This window comes from Phycodurus eques, chromosome 8, assembly GCF_024500275.1.
Source record: "Phycodurus eques isolate BA_2022a chromosome 8, UOR_Pequ_1.1, whole genome shotgun sequence".
NCBI lineage: Eukaryota > Metazoa > Chordata > Actinopteri > Syngnathiformes > Syngnathidae > Phycodurus > Phycodurus eques.
In genome coordinates this window covers 25,697,291-25,712,965 of record NC_084532.1, presented here as the reverse complement: position 1 = coordinate 25,712,965, position 15,675 = coordinate 25,697,291, and the positions used below count along the sequence as shown (strand labels likewise).

The 15,675-nt window shown below is 38.8% G+C and overlaps 1 protein-coding gene across 2 annotated transcripts in view; it reads right to left on the bottom strand.

The window, feature by feature from the left end:
• Positions 1–15,675, bottom strand: part of scfd2 (sec1 family domain containing 2) — a 106,095-nt gene that overhangs the window by 39,014 nt on the left and 51,406 nt on the right. For both annotated transcript variants that reach the window (XM_061684383.1, XM_061684384.1), the window contains exon 6: positions 7,154–7,436. In XM_061684383.1, coding sequence (XP_061540367.1) covers positions 7,154–7,436 — 283 coding nt within the window. The remainder of the gene's footprint in view (positions 1–7,153; positions 7,437–15,675) is intronic.

Genomic DNA, 15,675 nt, shown 5'->3' with positions numbered 1-15,675 from the left:
ATTTATTTATCCATCCATCCATTTTCTGAGCCGCTTCTCCTCACTAGGGTCGCGGGCGTGCTGGAGCTTATCCCAGCTGTCATCGGGCAGGAGGCGGGGTACACCCTGAACTGGTTGCCAGCCAATCGCAGGGCGCATACAAACAAACAACCATTCGCACTCACATTCACACCTACGGGCAATTTAGAGTCTCCAATTAATGCATGTTTTTGGGATGTGGGAGGAAACCCGGAGTGCCCGGAGAAAACCCACGCAGGCACGGGGAGAACATGCAAACTCCACACAGGCGGGGCCGGGGATTGAACCCGGGTTCCTCAGAACTGTGAGGCTGACGCTCTAACCAGTTGGCCACCGTGCCGCCATTTATTTATTTATTTATTTATTAGGTGTATATCTACAGTATGAGTAATGTATACATAATATATATTGTTATATGATTGTTTCATTTATTATTATTAAAATTAATTATTATTATTTTATTTTTTAATTATATTTTTTAGCATTTATTTCACTTTTGAAAAATGTAGGAATTATACGGAATAAAAGTTTTTAAAAGTCTATTAAATTGTTTTATTTAGTTATGATGTGGTTATTATTTAAAAATAATAATGTTTTCAGCATTTATTTTGTTATTGTTTTTTTATTTTGTTATTTATAATGAATATATCACCCATCCATTTTCCGATCCGATCGCGGGTATAATTATTCTATTCATAATTAATAGAAAAATACCTATTTTTTTATCATTGGTCATTGTTTTATTTACTTAATGTAATTATAATGGATGAATCATTAAAATAAATAATTTATTAATTATTAAAATAAAAAGATTAATATATTGCATATGTATTCAAGTTTGTTTTATTTATTAATAATCTATCAATTATTACAATAAACAGGGATTAAAACAAATTCATTAGTATTTTGGGGTACTGTTTTAGTGTTTTATTTATTCATGCATGTGCGTGTGTGGTAATGTATTTTGGGCCCTTGTGTTGAACGTATTTGCGGGTGTATGTGCGCGCGTGGGCCGCCGTCCGCCGTCCATTTCTATCGACACGTCCCCGCAGAGAGACGAGCTGTTTTATGACGAGCATTTCCTATCGTAAATAAGACAAAGAGGTGTTCTAAAGCAAACAGCGGCGTCAACCGCACACGAGGATCCAAAAAAGCGACGACGACACGCTACTGCAGAAACTCGGATATGACAGACGAGGTTTTCTGGAACATCGTCATGTTGTATTTCTTTCAAAAAAAATGTGTAAAGGAGATTTATGAAGCAATTTTTGTCCACAATTCAAAACAGTTCCAAGGTGTCTTAATGACATGTCTATGACAAGATTTCATCAAAATAAGGATACAAAATTACAGCGCAACTTTTATTATTAACTGAAATGAAATGACTGTGTTTTGAGGGGGCGTCGTCTCATGCTTTGACTTGAGAGCAAAACATTGAGATACGACTGCTTTATGGTGACCATGAGCTCGACTCAACTCCATAATAAGCAGCAACATGGCAGATAGTGAACAACGCTTCAAAAAAGAGGCTTTGAGCTATTTAATGCCATCCCTAGTTGAAGTTGACTGTCAAACTAAACATAAAACATAGAACATTACATGTGTACCTAAAACAAGCACATAACTTTGGAACGTCCGCTAGCTTAATGCTAACACCCAATGCAATGAATAGCATTGATGTGGCTATGTTATAACCCTTTAAGCAACTGGTATTTGAACACAAACATATAAAACTTAATATATATTATATATATATTCCACAAGATGGCAGCAAAGGACTACTTTATCTAATTGAAGCTGCTCACCTCACCTCAAATTGTTTCCTTGGCGCCAGGCTGATATTGCTTTGGCCTAAGCACAAAAACAGTGAATAGATTTGAATTTTCAGGGGACACCGGAGGATAGATAAAAATGTAAAAAACTGCAAATTTGCAGGAGTTCACGACATTCTGTAAAAAAACAAAAAACAAACAAACAAAAAAACACAGCGATTTAACGGTACTCTCATCAAAACACCTGGGAACTGCTATAAATTGTGAAAACAATTACATCAAATGACTCCTTAAAAACATTGCCTGTACAGTTAATCACGGCTTTAGGATGGCCACACTCTCTTTCTTTTCCTATGGGAAAGCGGACACGAAAGAAGGCAACCACAGTGACCACGGTAGAGCCACGACCACAAAGCTCACCACTTGGGGACGTCGGGGGGTGGGGGTTGGGGTGGGGTCGTCGGGGGTGTCTCTGTCCACAGCTCGCTGTGTGGTCAGAGTCTGAGGAGCTAGACGAGTCTGTGATGGACCTCCCTTTTTAATTACAGCCTGTGCTCCGTGTCACCGGCTTATCTGATCAAGTCAACTAGCGGGAACAAGGCTAGCGGCTGCTTTGCCAATGTGTCTCTGTGTTTATACAGTGTGTGTGTGTGTGTGTTTGTGTGTGAGAGAGAGGAAGTGAAATAACGGCCGCCAATTAAAAATAATTGGGACTAATTTCATAAACAGGGTACATATATTTAATCAGGCGCGATCCTTGGACTGCTGCTCAACGTCCTCCAGCGACAAGCCCCTGGACCCTTTCGGGGCGAAGAAGAGAACGCTCCATGCTGGTGGAGGAGGAGGAATAAAAGAGTGCAAGCAGACCTGGAAAAGGAAATGAAGGAGAAGAAGAAAAATAAAGAGGAGATGGAAAAAAAAAAAAAAGTTTGAGACGTAAGCAAAATAAAACCGATTTCAATGTGACTCCTTTCATGTCGCCCGGTAGGCCCGTGCCAACGCAAACAGTGGCTTTGGGGGAGGTCCGGGATCTTGCTGAGACAACCCCCCTCACCTTTACCACCCCGTCCTACCCCCCACAGTCTTCCTTACAACACACACAATACAGGATGAAAAACAAACTCAGTGTTGAATCAGCGATAACTTTGCATCGCTTTCTTGCGTGTATCAGTTTATTTTCATGTTTTGTAGTGACAGTCCCCTTGCACCGGGGCCAAGTGGGGCAGTGAGTTTACGTAAGTGGTACGTAACCAATTTCTATGAACATTTGGAGAGGGCTAGCACGCGGGCAAAGGAAGAAGCTGTCTAATGTTGGTGCGGATCGAACAATTTCCGGCGTTACAGTCTGCTTGCATCGGGGCCAGGTGGGGCAGTGGCCCGCCAGATGGATCTGTGGTGAAATGTATGGGATTTAGCGTTTTTTTCAAAGGTGCACTGCTGCTACCTAGAGGACTGGTATGCCCATATACAAGATGCCAAGGACTGTCTGAAGTCTAATTTGGGTCAATCTATTGACTTAATAATATCTTCACTTTTTGTTGTTCCATTCCACTTCCATCGGGGCCAAGTGGGGCAGTGACCCAACATAAGCGCTACATAACCACTTTTTATGAAGCTTTGCAGAGAGCTGGCGCATCAAGAAAGAAACTGCTCAATTTTGGTCCAGGAACTTACACTCCGCTTGCATTAGGGCCAAGTGGGGCAGTGACCCACCAGATGAATCTGTGGTGACATATGCTTGTTGGGTGCAGCATTTAGTATATTATTCATGCACATTATAGTGTTGATATACTGTATATCGCAATTATTATTATTTTACTTTTATCTGCCAAGCAGGAACGAGCAAAGTTGCAGTCTGCTTGCATTGAGGCAAAGAGGGGCAATGACCCACCAGATCCAACAGACGGAGCAGTGGTGAAATAGGTCTAACCTTGTGCCAATCTACAACCCCAATTCCAATGAAGTTGGGACATTGTGTTAAACATAAATAAAAACAGAATACAATGATTTGCAAATCATGTTAAACCTATATTTAATTGAATGCACTACAAATAATTATAAAATAATATAAAATATAAATATAAAATAATAATATTTAATGTTCAATGCTGAAAGGTACATACAGCTTTTGGAGAAACATATGCTGCCATCCAAGCAACGTCTTTTTCATGGACGCTCCTGCTTATTTCAGCAAGACAATGCCAAACCACATTCTGCACGTGTTATAACAGCTTGGCTTCGTAGTAAAAGAGTGCGGGTACTCCCATTGAAAATGTGTGGCGCATTATGAAGCGTAAAATACGACAACGGAGACCCCGGACTGTTGAACAGCTGAAGCTGTACATCGAGCAAGAATGGGAAATAATTCCACCTACAAAGCTTCAACAATTAGTGTCCTCAGTTCCCAAACGTTTATTGAATGTGGTTACAAGAAAAGGTGATGTAACACAGTGGTAAACATGACCCTGGCCCAGCTTTTTTGGAACGTGTTGCAGCCATAAAATTAAGTTAATGATTATTTGCTAAAAACAATAAAGTTGATCAGTTTGAACATTAAATATATTTTCTTTGTAGTGTATTCAATTAAATATAGGTTGAACATGATTTGCAAAGCATTGTATTCTGTTTTTATTAATGTTTAACACAACGTCCCAATTTCATTGGAATTGGGGTTGTACTAACTATTATTTCTACCATTCCCATGTCGAGAGTGGGCATTATTTCCCATTCCCAGCAGTCAGGCTTCATCCCACTGAGCCCATGTCCCGGGGTGAGGAATTAGGAACGTTTTGCTTGGCACGGTCTCCTTCTCTCTTGCCGAGAAGAGAATATCCAAACGGAGGATGTTTGAGGGCGCACCAAAGACAACACAAACGCCACCGCGGCTGACAGGAAACACATCCGCGGGGCTCTGCGACATCAGCATGTAGACCGCAACGGCGGCATTTGCAAGCAGTGTGGCAACAGCCAATCAGGCTCCAGAAAAAAAAAAAAATTTGCCCGCGACAACAGTATCACCGATCGGCACAAAATTGGGTGGACGTGCCTATCATACCACGATGCGCGAAAAAGTCTCAAGGACCCTTGCCCGAAATTGAACAGGAAGTCCACCATTTGGGGCGAGTTCCATGGCGCGTACTCTGACGAACTCCAACTATTGCTCTCATGATGACCAGGTTACATTCAATGTCTGGTTCTCATTTTGGGGCTTTAATTGGGGGATCCTGGAGCGGGGGGATGGGGTGGGGGGCAATGTCACGATCAATGTTTTCTCCAAGAGCGTAGTGGGACGGCCGCCCGCCTCATGTTACTTCATAAAAACTCACTTGGCGCGTACTCATGGTTCAAAAAGGGAGGTCCGTGTATACGCACACACACACACGCACACACGCGTATATGCTGACAAGAAACACAGCTGGCACACCACGACGGGGTCACTTGCAATGAAGTGTTTACAACGGGGAGTCGGCGGCTTCGACGCGAGGCCCCTCACGGAGAACAGGAAGTCGGGACAACTCGTACGAGGAGGAAAAACAAAGAAAGAGAGAGAACTGAATGATACGCCTTTATTAGAACTTTACATAGATTTACCCCTCCTATATGTGCAATATGAGAAGTGTGTTATTTGAGGGTGTGTGCTAAGGTGCACGGGCAGGGCACAACTAAAAGTAGCTGTAATTATGAGGCAGGGGTGTGTGAGTGTGTGTGTGTGTGTGTGTGTGCAAACTCAAGGTTCAAGACGCTATTATTGCAGTGTGGCTGTAGACAATCCATCCATCTATGTGGTCGACCTTCATATGCTCCGCCACATACCAGACTATAAATACACATACTTTTGCAAGTTGACAGTACAGGTACATACCGTGCTCATTATTGCGGCAACTGAGGGCTTGTCGTTGCTAAGCTAAAGGGGATTATGGCGTGTACACACATCTTTTCATCGTTTGTGGCCATGGTGTTAAAAAAAGAAGAAAAGGGTGTGACGGCCTAATGCACTCCAGACACTCACAGCCTGTAAAAAGGCGGCATTTTTTCCCTTTATATACCTTTTTTGAACTGCACTGAAAATATTGGGTCGTCACATTCGTTTTGAAAATAAAAAAAGAGCCAAGTCAATTTATAATTTTTCAAATGAATACTGAAATGAAAAAAATCTCATAAAACAAATCACATGTTAAAGTAATTTGTATTAAGTACACTATTAAAATAAATATTAAAACTATTAATACAACAAAATTGCATTTTAATTAAGGTAATATTTATACTTAACTATAATACTTTTAAAATGAAAAAAAATATTGCGTAATATAATACAGAAAGTAACTTATGAGTACTAATAGGAACACTTAAATTTTTAAAATATTTTTAGAATAATGGAATAATTTTACATAAATATAACTTTAATTATTATAACTAAATTATAAAATAAAAATAAAATGAACAATACATAATTACAACTTGATAAATGGATGGTTGGATGGATACACCGTTCTATTAGGAATAAAATACTGAATTGCATTTTGATTATAGATTATTTTTACTATTAAATATGATAATACTTTTTAAATGAAATGACAAAAGAATTTGATTTCATCTTAATCAGTCAGTTTTAAATATTTGTTTTCATTGTAATTAATAAACAAATAACTACAAACATTCTGATGTACTTTTTATTAACGTTAAAATAAAAATAAAATGAACAAGAAATATAATTTTAAATAATTTAGGATTGATACTTTTTTATTTAAAAACATTCTAATTAGTATAAAATAAAATATATTTTAATTCAATACTTTTATCATCAAATATAAAAAGCATTTGAAATTAAACAAACATCTATACCAAAATAAATGTTTTACTTGTTAATCTGTCATTTTTTCAGTACTTATAATAGCACTTTAAAAAAAAACAGGAATAATTAATTACACATATTTTAATTTGTGCACTGTTTCAGATAATAAATGTTTATTTTCTTAATAATAAATCAATTCAAACTTTAATTCATGTAAACCTAGTCATATATTGTAATTAAAATATCATCCATTTTCTTCACCCCTTATCCTCACTAGGGTTGCGGGCGTGCTGGAGCCTTTCCCAGCTATCTTCGGGTGTTAAAATATCACATCATATTATTACAATTAATATTAAAATATTTTTTACAATTTTTTTTGCTTCATAGGACAGTTACTCGCTTGACCTAAAAGCTACCTAAACAAAACATTGGGGGATGTTGTTAAAATACTTATACACCATAATTGTGACTCTTAGTTGTGGATGCACATCTTCACCCATTAAAGTGAATGCGGATTCATGTCCGTACCTGTACTTGGTAAATGTGGTCAAATGAACAGGAAGTGTCTCACCTGTGAGTTTTTGCATCAAGGGGCTGAGTGTCGTCTCTCTGGTGATGGCCAACGTGAGCGCTCCGATCAGCTCCCTCTCCAGCTTCACCTGCGGCCGGACGTCCTCCCGTGTCGCCGGCTGGGCCTCGTCGGCCAGCGAGTACAAGTAGACAAGCAGCAGGATCAGCTCGTCGGGCCCGCACTCGTCCTCCGCGAAGCCGGCGCCGCCGTCCTGGCCTCCGCGGGGCTTCGTCAAGGGCAGCAGCTGACTCAGCACCGCATGGAAGTCGGAGTCTCCGAGGGCCTGATGCCAGCACACGCATACACGTTAATGTTGTGATGACCATATGAAAATCACTCAGTCGAGCGCAGAGCACCACCAAGGCCGAACTTAATTATGCCACTGATAATACCTCCAAAAGTTGGGAAATTACTGTATAGTCTTGATATTGTGACATTTTACAACCTAAAGTTATGGATTAGCTAATGTGAGTGGCTCAGGTCAAAATATCAGACATTAATCAAACGAGAGCAAAAGCGAGATTCTATGAAAATAAAAAATACAAAATAAAAAAATGTAGTAAAAATTCAGCAATGAGCACAATATTTGAGGAAAATATATAAATAAATAAAATATATAATAATAAATAAATATACACATTAAACCATAAAGATTGGGGAAATAATAAAATCCAAATAGGTGAAAAAAAACAGTATTGGATGAAAAATGGACAAAAACAATTAGAAAAATATTGGTAAAGATACAATCATTGGAAAATGATACAAAGTTTTAGACAAAACTACAATAATATTACATTTAAAAATATAGAAAATATTGAATGACAAATAGAAAAAAATATTGGATGAAAATAGAAAAATATGAACAAAAATATTAGGGTGAAAATAGAAAACTATTGGACAAAAAAAACAGAATAAAACACAAAACAGGCAAAAATACTATGATGCTGGATGAAAAATATGCACTCCTACACACAGAAAAGAAGAAAAAAATATTAGGAGGAAAATTTTTTAAATATTAGGTGAAAAAAGAAATTAGATTTTAAAAAAAGACAGCATTTTTAAGATAACACAAATTGTTAGACAAACTTTAAATATTGGATGATAGACACAAATAATTAAATAAAAACAAAAGAATTACGCCCAAAATATGAGAAAACAACGATAATTAGACCAAAATTCAATATCAGATGAAAAATAGAGAAATATTAAACAAAAATATACAATAATATATATGGCATCTTCGTCATGTATTTTATTAGATTTGCCTTAAAGCATTTCATCCTAATTCTGAGCAGTATGGTACTTCACGCGTCCACTTAATGTTCTTACAAAGCATGTTTTCTTTTTACAAGAATAAGAGAGTAGCAATGTAACTTTCTTTTGAGGGGGAGGCTTCACAAAATGTAAACAATAGGCTTTCACCATAAAGGCCACACTACTCTTAAATTTAGGCTAAACAATGCGTATTCAGTGCAAAATACAGTGTGTCAAGCCACTGAGGTGACACATCATTCATTCTCGTTGTGCTGGCTTTGTAGGGCCACTGAACAAACTCCACCCAGTGCCAACATTTCAGGGCAGTGTTTCAGACCAGCGATCTGATTTTTGGGAGGCGAGAACTTGAATTTGTCCTAAACACGTGCAGCCGGAGCCAGAGTCCAGTGTGCCGTACTGTAGATCACCAGACTGTTTATAAAAGGCTGAGCGCTCGCACAACAAGGATGAGCTCATAGGAATGGGAACACAAAAGGGTGTGGATGTGAGGCAAGAAAGAACTGAAACAAACAAGAAGCACAAAAAAAAAAAAAAAAAAAAAAAAAGCTGGTATTGACCATCTTTTTGTAAACAACAAAAAGCTATTGATGCAGCAAGCATGCTTGTCACTTGTGAGCAAACGTTACTCTGTATGTGTGTCATGTTTTAATGATTTGCTACGCTGGAGTCGGTATTGGCCAACTTTTTGTATTCAAAGGTTGCTTGTCTTGCTTGTCTATTGTGATCAAAAGGTGGAGTGTTTCATGTGCGTTATGTTTAAATGTTTTATGTTACAATAGTTGGGAATTCTCAGCCGGAGTCAGTATAGACCATCTTTTTGTAAGCGAAGGACTTTTCAATTGTGATCAAATGGTAAAGTGTTTCATGTGTGTTATCTCTTAAATGACATTAGCGGTGGATTCGTAGCCGGAGTCAGGAATGAGGTGTCTGACTGAGATGAAATGCGCGTTGAGCCAAAGAGGAAAGACTCAGTGATGGAGGGAGGCCAAAGCCCGACTGCGTGACCCTCATGAAGAGAAGTCACATGACTGCCAGTTGAGCAAGCCAACTCATCGTTTCCAAGGTAAGCTCTCCGCATTGCAACATGCCTCACCTCTCCAAGATGGACGCCAACGATGGGGGAATTTCCAGTGAGTCAGACAACGGGGGTGGGGGTGGGTGGGGGCGGTGGAAGTACTATGAAATGCTACATTGGTTCAAAACATTATTCTGACCTTTTTTTTCAAGGCCCTGAAGTAGAATTGCACAAAAACGTCATAGGCCGCACCTGTCACGTGAGACTTTGGCAAATCTCGAGAGACTTAGGCAAACACACGGTGATCTTCCATTTGCACAGTCGTTCCCCGCAACATTAAAGTAACTTTTCATACTGTGCTTAATTTCTTTTTCCACACTTAAACGACAGTTCAGAATGCAACTTCAAACACGGCCTCTTCAGTTAATAAAGATTTTAGAATGGCGACAGTGGAGTGACAAAGAGCAGGAAGAGAAGCTGTACGAGGAACCTTCCAGCGTCATTCATCAGCCAACACTCCAAGCTCCATCCAAAGTGTTACTTCCTGAATACTCCAAATATTTAATGTGCGCTCCACATTTGACAAATCGCCCCGTTCCAGTTCATAAGGACGCAACGTGTGCTCCTCGACACAAAGCTGTACAAAGGTTACGGCGTTTTCTTATTCTTGCTAGCATGCGCGCACTGATATACCTAAGCCTGTAATCACTTTTAAATAGCCATTTATTCATCCATCCATGTTCTATAGCGCTTGCCCTCATTAGCGTGGCAAGGAAGCTGGAGCCGATCCCGGCTGACTTTGTGGGGCGAGAGAAATGGCATACACCCTGGACTGGTAGCCAGCCAATCGTCGGGGCACATATAGACAAAGGAACATTCATACCCGGGGGCAACTTACAGTTTTCATTTAATATCATAAATGGATCCAGTAATAAGATGGAAATGGTAAAATCTAAAATAAATCTACTTTTTTTTGTCAAATACTGCAAAAAAAAAAAATTAATACAACTATAATGTGTAATGAAAATACATTGATAGGATGCAATAATACAAATTATTAATACAAATAAAAGGAAACAAAAATGTAATGAAAAATCTGTGACAAAATTAACAGCGTAATAATGTGAGATATAAATAGAATTTTAAAATGTAAAAACATTGTGAAAATAATTGCCAGAATGAATTGTGATAATATACACATTAAACATAAAACATTTGATGAAAACAATAATACTTAATGCGAAAAAAAAAAACAACATTATGTGTTTTCTGAAAATTGTGTTTTTTCTTTGTCTGTGCAGATTCTCAATCATCCAGGTCATGGCATCAGCAAAGGTTAAATCGAGGCAACTGGACTCTTCTTGTTTGTTGAATTTGTTGTTTTTTTCCCCTTCTTGTTTTCCAGAAACAAACACTATTGACAGTATTAGAATGAACCTTAAAAAAAAAAAAAAAGCATCACTCTGGAATTGGAGCACACAAAAGGTCATTTTTTATATAATAAATAGAAGACCACATCTCTCTCAATTTGTCGGTTCGGTCTGATCAATGCACACCCTCATTCTGCCGTCTGTTACGTGTCCACTTTGGACTGTGTCATATTTTCGAACATGGGCCGTCACTGGCTCTCTTCAGCAGCTCTATAAAAGCTGCTGTCAGCGCGGCCTGCCGTGATGGCGCCACGGCAGGAAATTGGAGGCCTTTGGTAGAGAGAAGCCAGCTTGAAAACCGGAGAAGCCGACCTCTTTCCAGCACAGCAAAAATGAAGCAAAAATCAACACGCACTTCAGGACATTGAAGGTGTGCTGCTGGGAAGGCGTTGAAACAGTGGCGCTAACCATGATACTTTGGATAGCACAAGTCAGGCTTTCAGACAATGTTTGCTTTTTACACTGGGGCCAGTTGGGTGTTCGGTTCGCCAGTTTTGCGGATGATATACCAGGAAGACTAAAGTATTAGGACATGTGGCCATAACAAAAAGTTACAATGGACACTGGGAACAGAAAAGGGCCCATGGCGAACGCTCAAAATGATCATGTATTGTACATGTATTCATTTCTAAAATGATGTGTTTGGTTTGAATTCTATAAAAGTGGGTTGCCACTTAATGAGTATTCAACCGATTGTTTTGAATAGGCTTTTACAGTGTACTTATTTAGTGTAATGCCCTCGCATGTGGTAAAAGAGAGCTACAGTCGCTGGTGCAGTCGTTTATTGAATGCGGTAAGAACAAGACAAGACAAAACACACACAAGCGGGAGTGGCTGTCGGCCACAGCTCACAACAAGACACTTACAGGTCCCGCCTCTTAAAGACACACAGACAGTACAATATTAAATATACATTCTGTGCTTGCAGTTGTTTTTTTTTGGGTGTTAAAATACAATTACACTCTGTAAAAAGTGCGCTTTAATAAGTCTAAATGTGTTTTAAGTATGTGCGGGGTAAACATTTTAAAACCATTGTTTCTTTTAAATGGGTCTCTGTATATTGCGGATTTTCACCAATTGCGGTTAGGCCTGGGCCGTATCCCCACGATAAACGGGTTACTCATCTAAACTCGAACAGTCTTCACCTAGCCTACGTTAACGAAAGCCTTCATTATATCCTCATAGCAACTCTTTCAAAAAAACAAAAAAAACAACGACAACGTACTGTATTTTAATTGCAGTTGATACGGAGCTATTGCCTCATTCCTGTAATAACAGGCATTATGTACTATTATAAATTCAACCATTACTGCTGCTATGCTGTAATGGGACCATTACACGTAATTATAGAAAAACAACAAACAATGCTAAAACTGGAACACGAAATTACTCAAACACAGCCGTTACTTGAAAATAACATTGGATGCCAAGTGTGAATGTCCAAACTTTTTTGTTTCAGATAGCTTGTCAGAGATTTTATCAAGCTGCCTCATTGGCTCCTTGCACCAATCATAATCACCCGTCCGCATGGGGTTTTTGTTTTAAACGTGCGCGCGGCTGATTGACCGACCACCGTTTGACCGTTCTTACCATACCGGGGTCCATCAAGGCTCAGCGTGGCCCAATCAGAGCAGGGCAAAAAAACAAAAAACAAGAAACCCTCCCCCCAGACAGGAAACCAGCTCCAGCTGCAACCCCTGGAGGAAGGTAAGCGTTTCACATGCAGCGCTAACTACAAGCAGGCCTCGCATGCCGCCTTCACAATGAACCATTTTTTTCTGGCAGGCGGGGGGGGGGGGGGGCATTTTCGAGAAGGTGGGTCGGTTGGTTCGGCTTGTCCGTCAACGCCAAAATGCTAAATTGCATTCTTTGACAAGCACTCTGCGAAGCACTTTATCGCAGATATGTAATCATATCCGCCTATCTGGAAGCCATACATGAGACCTCGAGAGACAGGCCGTAAATCTCGATGTCGGACTCAATCGTGAACAGCAGGGCTGCCGTTTTGCTCGACAAAACAAACGTGTCCTCACCCTGACACGTGACACGAGAGTCATGGTCGTCACCAGACGTGGCAAAAGCGCTCACGCTCTGTACTTAAGTCGAAGTACAGATACAAGTGACAAAAAAAGACTCTGGTTAAAGAAAAAGTACTGCTTCAACTCCGAAATGTACTTCAAGCACACAAGTAAAATTGAAGTTATGCTGTCATTTAATGAGGTGGCATACTGAACTTCCAGTGACCAGTATGAGTGTGACAACACCAATTCAATGCAACTGCTCCCCATTCACACCTGAAACAAGTCACATGACACCGGGCAGGTATATTGGCTAATGGGGCCCAATTTCGAGTGTTTCACTAAGGGGTGTATTTACTTTTTGTTGCCTTTAATTTAGACATTAATAGCTTGTATGTTGAGTTATCTTGAAGTGACACTACATTTACACTGTTGTACAAGTGTACACTGTCATTTTTACTTGTCACATGAAAGGATATGAAAATATATATACACATAAATGAGCGTGTAGTCGCTTTTATGAGATAATGCAAACAATACCCGCACAACAGGGAAAAAAAAACTTATTCTGCACTTTAATGCTCGCAAAACATATTCCCGTACCTTTCCAAATGTTGTGACCTGCCTAACAAAAAAAAACCAAATTAAAAAACCAAAACAAAAAAGCTAAATTTGCTCATGATAAAATAAAAAAAAACTCAAAATAAAAAAACAAACAAAAAAAAAAAAAATAAAACTTACTTTTTTTATTTTAGATGAGACTGAATTTCTGAATGCCAGAAGCTGGTGGTTTTGAGGTTGGCAGAAGACAGTTCGCCATGAATTATTTTTGTAGCCGATATCATGGAACGATTCGCTTGGATGGACGCTTCCCCATGGATGGGGAATATCTTGCTTCTCTGAATCTGCTGCATTGTTGTCCTTAATGCTTCCACCCCCCCGCCTACAACTTTTAAATCCTCAAGATCTGAAATCAATCAATAAAGATCTCACCGGCGGTTGAATTTACTGTAGATCTTTCCCCCGTGATGTCATCATTTGTAGATATCGGAAAAAGTAACAAGCGTGTTTCGATAAAGTAAGGAGCAGAAAGTACAGATACTTGTTTTCCAATTTAGAGAGTAAAAGTAAAAAGTCCAGGAAAAAAAAAAGCTCAAGTGAAGTACAGATGCTTGAAAAATCTACTTAAGTATAATTGCTGCCCATCACTGGTCACCATCATCAGCAACGTCATGATCATCGCGGTCGTTACCTGCCGCATTGACATTGATGAATTCGACAGTAGGGAGCTGCCGTTCCATAAAAAGACGATTTTCTTCCGAAAGTGGAGCGCGAACGGAAACATAACGTTTACTTTACGGCTATGAAAATCCAGTGATGGACAACATCCCCGTGCAGGCCACGGCGGAAATGTGTGATTTTAAACAGAAAGACTGCAAGTTATAAATCTGTGCAGAATTCCAAATATCAACAGTGGAAGACCAAAGATTAAACACATGCTAACATGTGAGTGTCAGCACAAATGTTTTAGACATTCGCCCGTGAGAACTGTTCCTTTGCAGCTCACATGGTTAAAAATAAATAAATAAATAAATAAATAAATAAAAGACCAAAGATTTAGAAGAGACAAATTAGGCATTTTCCGGCATCATAACACAGTTAAAAATTATTGTTTCTTCAGTTATTTGTTAATTTTTAGTGCCTGGTACAACTAAAGGTACATTTGTTTGGACAAATCTATACATTTTCCACGGTTTTCCCGATAACAATCAAAATGACTGGGAATGCAATTAAGTCTAAGCAAGTCAAATAGGAAATAAACTATTATGAAATCAGCTGTATTTTGTCATGTTCATTGTATTCTTGAAATAATATACCTTTAGGGGTACCAGGCTTAAACTGAACAAGAAATCGAAGAAACAAGAGTGGTCTAAACATTTTTTTCCATGACTATATGGCTGTGATATGCTTTCGTCAAAACACCCCAAGAATTAAAGCGCGCTTTTAACCTTTTTCGTTATCGTTACCATGACAACCAGGGTGGAAATTAGTGTCGCACGAGGTGAGAGGCTCAAAAGCAAAAAAGCGAGCCCCCAGCCCCATCAAGACAATAAAATCAGGGCTTTTACTTTCACTTCATCACCACGCTAATTATGCTTGTCAATTAATGTAACGCAGTGATTCTCAAAATGTAGTAGCACGTGGGCTCCCTCTAGTGGTACACAACAGAATCACTAATTTAAATATTCAAACTGCGTGTCAGTGGTTCAAAAATGTTTTTTTTTTTTTTTGTTTTTTTTTTTTAAATCCAGCTCCGAACAGTTCAGTTGTATTTAACTTTTAAGGACAATACTTCTGGTTTGCCTTTTGAGATCTAGTAAAGTACAAGTCATATTTCACTTTTGTGCACAACGCATTTTAATTGAATCTTAATTGAATCATTATTTAAGAAGTATTTTTGTAATGATTTTCCTATATTTAAGTGGCCTGTTAATTTTCAAACTGCATAACGTTACTGTCTTACAATAACATCCAATTTAAATTTTAAGGTATTTCTTTTATTTATTCAATATTTCAGTGTTGATCATGTTGGTGGTATTTGGAGAGCTAAGTATTTTTGTAGGTGGTGGCCACTTCAGAAGCTAATGCTAATGTGTGCTATCACTGATGGAGGGAAAAGGGTTTCCATCCTAATTCACATTTAAAAAAAAAAAAAAAAAAAGACAAAACCTGTGAAATTGTGAAAAGCACATAAAACTAAGGTGACCTCTTGCTACGGCTGTG